This window comes from Alosa sapidissima, chromosome 21 (assembly GCF_018492685.1).
Source record: "Alosa sapidissima isolate fAloSap1 chromosome 21, fAloSap1.pri, whole genome shotgun sequence".
Classification (NCBI taxonomy): Eukaryota; Metazoa; Chordata; class Actinopteri; order Clupeiformes; family Clupeidae; genus Alosa; species Alosa sapidissima.
This window is the reverse complement of record NC_055977.1, coordinates 29075542-29088041: the sequence shown is the minus strand read 5'-3', so window position 1 is coordinate 29088041 and position 12500 is coordinate 29075542. Positions and strand designations below refer to the sequence as shown.

Below are 12500 nucleotides of genomic sequence, written 5' to 3'. Positions count from 1 at the left end.
CAACAGATACACAACGACCACAACAGATCCATGAGACACAGTCACATTATTGAAACATGTTTAGAGATGTAGTTCATGGAACAATATAACAGAAAGTGACATTATTTTCTTCAGTGTGTTCCTTGGGTTGTTAGAATGACCCTTTCTCTTCTGTGTGTGTGTGTGCGTGTGTGTGTGCATGTGTGTGTGCGTGTATGTGTGTATGTGCGTGTGTGTGTGTGCGTGTGTGTGTGTGTGTGTGTGTGTGTGTGTGTGGGGATAGGCAGTTCATGGACTCTCTGTCTGTGGAGTGTGTGATGGAGGTGGGTGTGTTTGGGGTGCTGCCTGAGACCGTCATGGAGAAGTGTGCTGAACTCAGTGTCAAAGACAACGCTGTTCAGAGTCTGGTGAAGGCTATGCAGGGTAAGACATACACACACACACACACACCAAGACATTCACACACCTACACACACTCACTCTTACAGTCACACACAGGGTAGGAATTTCACGGCGGCCACGACGGCCATGGCCTTCGTTGTCCCTTGCGTTGGCCGTGATGCCCCTTTGAAAATCAGAGGTTTACAGGCCACTGTGGCCTTGGTGCCCCCTTCTTTCAATATTCTGCTTTGCATCCGACTAATAGCGTATTTTATTTCGCCTATGGCTTGTCAAAATAATCTTAGCATTCACAGTGCAAATTAATTTAGTCTTTTACGCAGCGGATAAAGTGACCGGCATAGCAAGAAAGAAAGTGCGTCCAAATTCACCCATTCTTCTCAGTTGAACTACTCGCGAAGTAGCCTAGCTACTCATCATACAGACATCACAAGTATCACATCACATGAAAGAGCTTTTCCTCAGCTTTTAAATGATGTTAGCAGCTAATTGCTGTGGTGAACGGTTCGCGAGAAAAGTAAATAATATTATTCAATTTAATCATAAATTCTACATAAGGTTCTGCCAAATTTGAGCTTTAAGTTTCACAATGTGAAATCAGAGGATATACAGCTGACTAAGAGTTTGTGAAAGTAGCCTTGATGATCACAAAATGCTAAGCATGCATCTCTAGGCTATTTAAGTTTCTTAAAGCTGAGCTGTGCTTAAATTGTTCAAAACATGATTTCATAACAGACCAACTATAAAATAAATGTTAAATATAGCCTAGATCTCTGTAAATATTAGAACTGTATATATTACAACTTTGATCATTTTTATAGCCTACTACTGTATAGTTAACTTTGGCCTTGGTGCCCTGACATGTGGCCTTTGTGCCCTCCACCAAATATGCCCAACTGAAGGCCAAGTGGCCTTGCCCCTAAAATGGTGAAATTCCAAGCCTGGTCACACATATACTCACTGTGTGTGTGTGTGTGTGTGTGAGCAGCGTTGGCAGGAGTCAATGCGGACGTGGAGGAGAAGCTGTCTGAGGTGCGAGTGGTGCTGGAGGAGGAGGCGGCGGCCGAGAAGAGTCTGGGGGAGGTACTGGGTGAGGCTCCGCCCCTGCCGACGCCCGCTCCACTGCAGGAGGTGAAGAGGGAGCTGCAGCGCTACGAGGAGGCGCACACCACCGCTACACACACCAACACCGAGCTGCACACACACATGAGCCAGCACCTGCCCAACCTGCGCCTGCTGCAGGGACCCCTACAGCAGCTCCGAGACAGCCTACCCACACCCAAACTCTCTGAAGGTGCGTGTGTGTGTGTGTGTGTGTGTGTGCTTGTGTGTGTATGTATGTATATGTGTATACATACATACACACACAAGTATGCACATGTATGCACATGTCTGTGTACCTGTGTGTGTGTGTGTGTGTGTGTGTGTGTGTGCTTGCCTGCCAGTGTCTGTGTGCTTGCCTGCCAGTGCCTGTGTGTGTGTGTGTGTGTGTGAGTGTGCTTGTGCTTGTGTGTGTGTGTGTATGTATATGTGTATGCACATGTCTGTGTGTGTGTGTGTGTGTGTGTGTGTGTGTGTGCTTGCCTGCCAGTGCCTGTGTGTGTGTCAGAGTTTCCGCTAGAAAAAAATGGTGCCGGAAGAGGTTTCGTTTTCCGGACATTAAAGATGATTCCAGATGATATGCCGGTCAAATATATTATCGCTTCTTAATTAGCCAAATTGAGGAAAACTGGAGACAGGCTACTTAAAGAATGACATAATCAAGCTAGAATGCAACATGTTCATTAGCCTAACTTAAACATGCCTAACAAGATCTAGCCAGTATCTTTTCATGGACGGCAAGAGTCCGCTTCGTTCGTTGTTTTAAAAAGGCTACGTTGTTTGTTGCTGCTACCCACGTTCTCCACATCTCCAGTGGTGACTGTTTAACTTACACAGATGCGCACACACAAGAATGAGCGCTCACACCACTACCCCCTAATACTATGCCTCTTTATTTGATAACAATAAATTAAGAAATGTTTCCTATTCTGGGAAATGTTTAGTTTCTTTTTCTTTCGGCCGCGGTTCAATGATACCGTTTAATTGTGCCAGAAATTATCCGCGGACCAGTAATCTCCTCGTCGAGGAGGCCCTAACCCTGCAGATCATAGACAGAGAACGCATAGGCCTACTGTATGCTTTGGGTAAAGAACACTTTGCATGTCCAGTGTAGGCTACACGGAGAATGACGGTGTCTTGGAGCGGCCGCATCCCCGCAACTCCACTTCCAATGTCACTGATTCCAACAGATACGCCTGACACTTCTGCTTTTTATCTGGTGGTGGTGGAGTTGACCGGACATCTGAGGCTTCAGACGTTACCAATTTATCATCATCCATCGCGTCTGGCCTCTGAAAAAACTTTTAAGGCTAGTCTACCTGGGCCTGGCCATGTTTGAACCGCCTCACTCATTTGTTCGTTGTTTAACATTGACGTTTTAAGCGTGCACTTCCTATTTGAAATGCAGCATAGCTATGCGTGTTGTTTAATAGCTTACTTTTCAAACGGTAGAGCCTGTTCATTTAAAAACATAGACAGAGGACGTATTATAGGCTTACGTATTAAGGCTTATTCTCAAATTCAGATTGCGTTAGGGGACGGGATTATTAGCCAATTTCAAACGGACAATTTGACCGGAGAGATTTAATTTTGTCGGACATTTCATTTTTTTCCAGCCAAAGTCCGGTAATTACCGGACAACGGAAACCCTGGTGTGTGTGTGTGTATATATGTGTATGCACATGTCTGTGAATGTGTGTCTGTGAACCTGTGTGCCCGTGTGCCCGTGTGCGTGCGTGCGTGCATGTGACTCTGTTTAGTGTGTGTGATCAGTTTACTGATATCTGTGGTCTTTGGCAAGTGTGCTTGTGTACAGTTGATAAGAAAACCATTTTTCCAAATCTAATAGGTTGGAGTATATGTTTGTGCTAAAGAGATTCTATATTTGTTTGTAGACATGTGCGTGTATGTATTTGTAAATGTTTGTGTAACTCTCTTAGATGATACGGCTTCTTTGCAACAGCTGCAAAGAATTCTGGGTAAAGTTACTGAAATGCGAGGGCAACGACTGTCATTGGAGCAGCAGCTTCGTGACCTCATTCATAAAGATGACATCACCAGTGTCCTGGTCACTACAGAGCGTGCTCAGATGAAGGTAGACATTTCAGCATTAGATCATCTTGTTTGCATTATATTTACATACTCTGTTTACTTTGGAAAGCAACAATACCTGTGTCCGAAACAGGAAGAAATGCTGCCTTCTAAGATCTCTGACAGGGGAGCTAGGCATCGAGGCATGTCCCAATCAAATAGGTCTATGAAATGTTGCCTTCTAAGATGCCTTTGTTTTGCCGAAATTTGAAGACAGTGTAGATGTATCCATGCTGCCTACAGCGTCCAAAAATATATTTAATTGTGAGCAGCTATTGCTGAAGTCGAATGTTACTTTATTCTGCTTTCTGGTATCCTGGCAACTGCGTTCTGTGTTGCTATCTTGCTTGGCTGTCCAAAACGAAGTTCGTAGCTGGTACCTTGATGCCCGCTATGGCAAGTGACTCGTTAGACAGATGAAGGCAGAGAGACAACAGACAGCTGGCTTCCGTTTCAGACAGAGCCAATGTGTTGTAGTTCTCTTCATTAGATGGCTCCTTATTCTCTTTCTTCCTTTGTCTCAATGTCTTTTCTTCTTTTCATTTATTTTTCTCTTCATCTATCTCTTTCTTTTCTCTGTCTTCATATACCTCAATCATTCTTTCTCAACCAATTTCTCTATGTCTATCTATTTCTCCATCTGTCTCTCTTTCTCTCTCACACACACACACACACACACACACACACACACACACACACACACACACACTCAATCTATCTCTAAATTTTAACTGCTGCTCACTCTCTTACACTCACACACTCTCTCTCTTTCTCTCTCTCTCTCTCTCTCCCAAGTCAATGGTCAGAGTTGAATATGTTTTCTTTCAAGTTACAGACAACATCAGGCTTTTCTACTGGAAATGGTGTATAAACAAAGAATCTGATCTCTCTTGCTGATGATGACATGTTGACTTTAATTTGTGATATGTGTTTTTGCTTTTTAAGGTGTTTTTGATCCATGGAATGGTTTAATAAAGGGGTTTTAAAGTCTCTCTTTCTCATTTCTCTCTCTATCTCTCCATCTGTCTCTCTCTACCCCCCCCCTCTCTCTCTCTCCCTCCCTCTCTCTCTCCCTCACTCCCAGGCGGTGTTTGAGGAGCAGCTGCACAAGTATGCCCAGCTGCAGGGATACCTGGAGCAGAACCTGGCTGCCCAGGACAACATCCTGAGAGCCCTGACGGATGCCAACGTCCACTCCGCCACCGTGCGCAAACACCTGCAGGACACACACACACAGTGAGTAGTACGCATGTGCACGCGCACACACACACACACACACACACACACACAGTGAGTAGTATGCATGTGCATGCACACACACACACAGACACAGCATTAAAGTGCAGCATATAGACACATAGGAGGAGCTTGGGCCCAGAGGGCCAGATGTACAGAGAAAGCGCTAATACCGAGTTTTTCTATGCGCAGAAAGCGAACGCTGTGCTTTGCCATATTGCGGGGAATTTACTAAGCGGTCACTTCATTATGTAAACAGCGCTCATCACCGTCCGCCCCTGTCCCCTCTACAACACTAATTGCGTGCCCACAGCTGAACCATTTATAGCCTACCTATTTGATAATTATTTATAGAAGTGGATACTATAGAATGGAAAATAAATTTAATTAAATTAAACAAATGTTAAACAAATGAACTGTGTTGCATTTTCGGGCCCTAATCGCATGGTATCGAATCACACTGAATCGTTCTGTATTCAAGCGTATCTGAATTGTATAGTAGCTTATGCATCTAGATATGTATCAAATCGCCTTATAAGGGAGAGATGCACACCCCCAGTGAGTAGTGCACACACATGCACACACACAGACACATACAGACACACACACACACACACACACATAAATACACACACACACACACCAGTAACCTGGATTTAAAACAAAGAAAGTTTGTTTTACCGAGTTTGGATATCATGGCAACAAGGCAAATAGTAGCCCAGGTAAAGATTCTGCCTGAGGCCGATGCAGATGCACTGTGTGTGTGCTCAAGGCTCTACCTGCTCAGGTGCCCTTAACACATCACAGGGGATGTGCTGTGGATGCCTCAACCCAGACGGCTGGCAGGCGGGACTAAAATTAGGGAGGGGGGTTGCTTATAACTAATGTTGCTTCACTCTCCATGGTGCTGAAATAGGGAGTGGGTTGCTTATGTAACTATTGTTGTTCCATATCACTGTCCAGGGTGCTATTAGGCAGCTGCTGTTGCTTCGCTGTCCATGGTCCTGAAACAGGCGATTGTGACTTTAGGGAGCTGTCTGTGGTGCTGAAAGTAACTAGACACCGTTACGGTATTAAACTAATGGGTTAAAAAACAATGCCATGCAGGGCCATGTGGGAACCTATTTCTCTTGCAGGACTTATTCACTTTACTGGCGTTGTAGTAAAACACCAGGTTTAGGGGCGGTGAAGCATTATAAATGTATAAACGAATGAATTTAGTCGTGTAAACACTGTGTGTGTGTGTGTGTGTGTGTGTGTGTGTGTCAGGTGGGACAGTACAATCCAAAGCTTGCTGATGTCATCAGAGGCCTATAAGGAGCTGCTTCGTAAGGCGGAGGAGGGCCGGTCCTTCTATCAGGAGCTCCTGGGGAAATGCTCCACTCTCCTGCAGAGGGCCAAAGATGAGAGTCAGGACAGAGAGCAGGAGCGACTTCGACTGTTAGACAGGTACGTGTGTGTGTGTGTGTGTCTGTGTGTATTGAGTATGAGTGAGTGTATGATTGTTTATGATTGTTGTGAATGTATTATTTAGCTTTCTGTATGTTGTTGAGTTTACATATGCACCATGTGTGTTATCTCAGTAGTGTAACTTGCTCTTCCTCTTGTGTCTCTGTGCAGAGCGGTGGGCAAAGCTCCTGCCAGACCCACAGCTCCAAAGCCGCGCTCTGACCACGGCTTCTCGCCCTCCAGTCTGCCCGACCCCAGACTGACCGTTGGCCATCTCCCCAACCCCTCCCTCCTCCCGGGGGGTACTTCTGGCCCCGTCTCCTGGCCCCCTGGGGTGGCACCTGGCCAGTCCTTCCCCTCCCCTGCTGCCATGGCCCAGTTGCCCCCCCACACGCGCCCAGCGGCCCCCCTGCACTCCCACCCCCGGCCACCAGGGGCAGCAGCCCCCGGTCAACCTCCAAATGCCACGCAGGGGCCCCCGTTTGGATACGTCCCATCTCCATGGCAGTCGGCTCCGGGCGGCGCCCTCCCTCAACATCCCATGATGCCTGGCGGCTACATGAGTCTGCCTCAGATGGGCCAGAATGCCCCCAGACCAGGGCAGATGCCCCCTCCTCATCTCGCGCCTCAGTACCCTGGGCCCCCCAGAGGTCACCCGACTGCCCACTCCCAGACTGCCCCTCACATGCCCCTGGGCCCCCCCTTGCAGCAGTACATGCCCCCTCACCCCACTGGGATGCCCACACCGCCTCTCAGGGGGCATTTCCCCGGCCACCCAGGTCACCCCGGCATGCCAGGCCAGCCGCCAGCCCAAAGCCATGCCAACCCTTACCAACCTACCATGCCCGGCCAGCAGCAGGGACCTCCAGGCGTGCCACCCCACCAGGGCATGCACATGGCCCCAAACAGAGTGCCCTCGCCTGGGCAAGCCCTAGGGCCGATGTATCCCCCTCAAGGGCAGCATGGGATGGGGGGTTACCTTCCCCCCTCCGCCCAAGGCTACCCCCAGATGCCCTATGGGTATCCGGGCGCCCAGCCGAGAGTGCCCACTCCAACGGGTGGTGGTGGTGGTGTGCCAGTGCACGGTGGGATGCCCTCGTACAGCCCTCAGCCCCACATGCAGCCCCAGCCCCAGCCTAACCTCATGGGGGCGCCCTTGGCCCCCGCCAGCACCCCCATGTCCTCCCACGCCCACGCGGCACCCCCCCACCTCCAGCAGCCTCTGGTCCCCCAGCAGGTTGGTGTTCCGTCGTCTGGGGCGACCGCTCCCATGGTGACCGCTCTCCCAGGGTCTCAGGGTCAGGGGGTCACGGCTCCTGCTGCGCCCGACACCAGAGCAGAGCAGGACCCACTGCAGGCCAGGTTGGAGCAGCTCAGCCTTCAGCCACCAGAGGGCGCACTTCCTCGGCAAGGAGAGCCTGCAGCCTCTGCCAATCAACCCTCTCAACCAATCAATGGACAGGCTCATTCTCTCCAACAACTGGAACAGAAGAATGGCTTTGCAGAGCCCGCCCCCAGTGAGACAGGAAGCACAGCGGCCAACGGTATCACCAAACACTCCGACCTCCTCAGCGACTTGGATCCCCTCTGGAATTTCCAGAAGATCTGAACACACACACACACACACACACACATGCGCACAGACACTAAATAAACACACAAACACACACTAAACACACTAACCTCCTGAACAATCTGGATCCTCTATGGAGTTTCTAGAAGAGCTGAATTAAACACACACACACACACACTAAACACTTGGTCAAACATAAACACTACTGTCCTACACTAAATAACACTTCATATCCTATATCTAAACAATTTGTACTTTCCACTCACAGTACTTCATCCTGCCTACCACCATGTTACGGTCAGTAATAATATGTATGCTTACATCACATCTCTCTCTTTCTTTCTCTTTTTTCTCTCTCCTTCCGTTTAGTCCTAATCTCTCGCTCCCATGATAACAAAGCTAAACTAAAAACATGAATATATAACATAATTTATTCCTTGTCCTATCTTACGATATGTTCTTATTTATCTCCATAAAAACATTACCTTGTATGTACGTGTTATTTGTTGTGTCATCTGTAGCGATGGAATCAAGGTGTTTCCTGCGTGTTGCCTTCACAGACGTCACTCTTGCAGACACGCACACACACACATACGCACACACACACACACACACGCACACACGAACAGGCACACACACATACAGACACAATCTAGCTCTCGGTTGTTTCTACCTGTATATTTGCTGTTGTATGCAGTCATGTACATATACTTTTTCACAGCATTAAACAGGCATTTATGCATTAAACTTTCAAAGCATTTACCTCTGCATGTGTTTTATGGTCTTATGCATTTAACCTGCGTGTGAGATATCTAATTCCCTATCTCTAGTAGATGTCCTTTTCCCTTATACCCACTGGGAGGTACTGTTGAGCTGTGTGTGTGTGCGTGTGGGTGTGTGTGTGTGTGTGTGTGTGTGTGTGTGTGTGTGTGATCCACAGGCTTACGATGGAAGCATAGTTTGTTACACCACAAACACAGGTTGTATGAGAATAAACATGCCCTAGTCTCTCTCCATAATCCCCTGGGTGCAGAGTGCTTTCTGATATTGGATGCTGGACATGTCAATGAGGGAAGGCAATTGGCAAAATAGTGTAATAGTAGTAGACACAAACGTGTATAGTTTTGCTAAAAGTGTTTAATGAATACTTGTGTTTTCAGTTGGTAAATGGATTGGCTACATGTAATTGTTTCAGAAATTGTGCTTCAAGAATCACTGTTACTGTTTAAGCATTCAGAAAAACTGTATTAACACACTGTAATACACAGTAGTAAGACACCTCCTCCTGTCTCTTTCTCCCTCTCTATCTCAATCTCTCTCTCTCTCTCTCTCTCGCACACACACACGCACACACACACACACACACACACACACACACACACACACACACACACACACACACAGGACAGGCAACCTCAGTTAACTTCTGCTGAGACAGTAATTGACTGTAATTGACAGTAATAAGTGCTACGCAGTCCATAGGTCGCCGCCGTGCTTTGTATGTCCGAATGTCGTAGCCTTCTTTATTGCGTGTAGGGCTTCTGATGTGATTGGTTTCAGATGTTTAGAAGTGTGAGGAGGTCACCCAGTAAAAACTCACACTCTCCCAGGCCACACATCTGCAGAATTACTACTCAGTTACACTCTCGCCTTTAATCAATACACACTCGCGCTGCACCTAACCACTATTTCCACAGTCCTCTCACCTGTACATTATTATTATTTTTTGATTAATCAATTAGTTGTTCAATAAATCAATCGATACATGTTGATCAGTGCTTCCAAAATCCCAAGATGATGTCGTCCAATGCTTTGTTCTGTCCACACACCAAAGACATTTAAGGCAATGTCATAGAGGAGTACGTAAAGCTGAACATATTCAAATTTGAGAAGCTTCAGTCAGAGCAATTTGAGATATTTTTTCTTTAAAAGTGACAACAACCAATTAAACAGTTATAAAAATAGTTGCCAATTAATTTGATAGTTGATAGCTAATCAATTAATTGTTGCAGCCCTGAGGCACACAACTCTCTCTCTCTGCCCCCCCCCCCCATCTGTCTGTTTCTCTCTCTCTCTCACACACACACACACACACACACACATTCGCTCGCCTCATGAAGGATGGTTTCAGATGTTGAGCTGTGTCCCTAGAAGCCTCAATCCCACACACCCTGCAGTCCACACACACACACACACACACACACACCCTGCAGTCCACACACACACACACACACACACACCCTGCAGTCCATACACACCCTGCAGTCCACACACACACCCTGCAGTTCACACACACTCACCCTGCAGTTCACACACACTCACCCTGCAGTCCACACACACACACACACCCTGCAGTCCACACACACACACACACCCTGCAGTCCACACACACACCCTGCAGTCCACACACACCCTGCAGTCCACACACACACACACACACCCTGCAGTCCACACACACACACACACCCTGCAGTCCACACACACACACACACCCTGCAGTCCACACACACACACACCCTGCAGTCCACACACACACACACACCCTGCAGTCCACACACACACACACACACACCCTGCAGTCCACACACAACCAATGAGTGCATATCCATGAACACATCTCACTTCTCCTGCTCCATGAACACATCAGTACACATCTGTCTGTCTCTCAGTGTCCACCTCCTCATCCTTTACCCACCCAACCTCTCTCTCTCTCTCACACACACGCACATATTCACAAATGTGTAGGCCTCATCAGTTAGCTGGTCAGGCACAGTGACAGAGTGAGAATGACCCAGTTTCCAAGTAAGGGCTTCAGTCAAAATACAACTCTGGAGGGACACACTAAATGTGTGTGTGTGTGTGTGTATATACGCATTAGTGTGCGCTTGGCTTCTAATTTCCATTCCCCCGATTACACATGCACGAGGGTTTGCCCAAACACACACACACACACTCATTCGCACTCTCTCGTTTTTCATCAATGTCTCGCTAAATGTGGGTCACTGCCATTGTCTGACATCTCTCTCTTTCTCTCTCTCTCTCTCTCTCTCACACACACACACACTATCCATCTCTGGCATACATACACAACACAATCATTCTATCCAAAAAAGTCAATATGTCAAAAATTGGAATACATACATTTTATTTTGAAAAACAAAACAGGGATTAATCAAATATTCCATATTACAATAACATGAAAAAAGCACCTTGTTATTTGTTAGTGTACAGAAATTAGTGTGCATTACCCTGAAACTGTTGTAAATGTCACTGTCCAGTCTGTAGTCTGTCAGTTAAAAGTTACTATGTACAGAAATTTAGTTACATTGTCAGTGTGTGTGTGTGTGTTTATATTCCTCTGTTGAGACTATGATTATGGCTCATATCGGTGGAGTGTGTGTACAGGAGTGTCTGAGAGTATCTTGACAGGCAAGACAAGCACACAAGCACACACACACACAGGGGACAGTTGTCATTCGTCTCTTCCTCTGTCTCCTATTCCACCCCAGGAGATCAGACAATCATCAGAGATCATCACCATGGTGATGACTGAATATGGGCCGAATTTGGCACAGATCACCACCTGAGCAGGACGAGAGCTGACACGTGTGCATGTGTGTGTGTGTCTGTTGTTGACTGGGAGCATTCTCCCCTGTTTGAGTAACAGTACGGCCAATGTTGGGGCTTTCATGTAATGTCAACGTAGTGTCAGTTTGTGGTCAGTTCATTTTTGTTCAGGATGGAGAGCCAGCAGGTGGTTGAGCTGAAGTCACCCTCACACACACTCACACACTCACACACAGAGATAAAGAACAGAAATACATGGGTGGTTGAGCTGAAGTCACACTTACTCTCACACACACACACACACTAAGAACAAAAGGTCTGTGAGTGGTTGAGCTGAGGTGACACACAGGGTCACACACACACGCACACTCAGACACACACACACACACACACACACCTTTACTAATGCTCTTTCTCACACACACACTGGCCTCATCAGCTTGCTGCCCTGTATATTTATATATATCTATGTTGCTGCCCATGTTGAGCTGAAGGTCTCAGCATTGGCATGTGGACATGTGAGCATGCAGTGCAGCACTGAGGTCTCGGTCCAGTCGGGTCGGTTCTGCTCCGGTCAGGGTGTGCAGGCTTTGCCCAGCCGCGGGTTGGGTGGTCTGGAGGTCAGCGGCTCCAGTGAGGGCAGAGAGCGGGTACTGACGGGGCTGTAGCCAGGCTCGGGGCTCCGCTGCGGGGTGAGCTGGGACCTGGTGCCCCCCTCTGCGCCCCTAGAGCGCCCCCTGGGGCGGCGGAGGATGGGCGACTTGGGGAGTTTGTACAGGAAGACGTTATACTGCAGCGGAGGGCTAGACGAGGGGAGCATCTTCACCTCCTTAGGCAGCAGGAGCTCCAGGTCTATAGTTACACCATCCTGTTGCACATACACACACACACACATACACACGCAATTACAAATTTACCATAAACACAAACTCATGCTGTTTGTACCTTAGCAGATATGTAGTATACTCACACCACTACACACACACACACACACACACACACACACACACACACACACACACACAATGTATGCGTACATGCTGTTAAAAATACACATGCACATACACACTTCCACTGCACATTCCATAGTATAGACGTACTGTAC

General features: G+C 47.5%; 2 protein-coding genes across 4 annotated transcripts in view; one reads left to right on the top strand and one right to left on the bottom strand.

Annotated features, from left to right (window-relative positions):
* Nucleotides 1–8590, top strand: part of ptpn23b (protein tyrosine phosphatase, non-receptor type 23, b) — a 16566-nt gene extending 7976 nt beyond the window's left edge. Inside the window, 6 exon segments of the mRNA XM_042076892.1 lie at nt 263–402; nt 1367–1672; nt 3420–3574; nt 4655–4806; nt 6076–6255; nt 6427–8590. Of these exon segments, the coding sequence (XP_041932826.1) occupies nt 263–402; nt 1367–1672; nt 3420–3574; nt 4655–4806; nt 6076–6255; nt 6427–7864 (2371 nt within the window). The 3' untranslated portion in view covers nt 7865–8590.
* A 2366-nt stretch (nt 8591–10956) lies between these two features.
* Nucleotides 10957–12500, bottom strand: part of cspg5b (chondroitin sulfate proteoglycan 5b) — a 29044-nt gene continuing 27500 nt past the window's right edge. For all 3 annotated transcript variants that reach the window (XM_042076894.1, XM_042076895.1, XM_042076896.1), the window contains one exon: nt 10957–12263. In XM_042076894.1, coding sequence (XP_041932828.1) covers nt 11970–12263 — 294 coding nt within the window. In that variant the 3' untranslated portion in view covers nt 10957–11969. The remainder of the gene's footprint in view (nt 12264–12500) is intronic.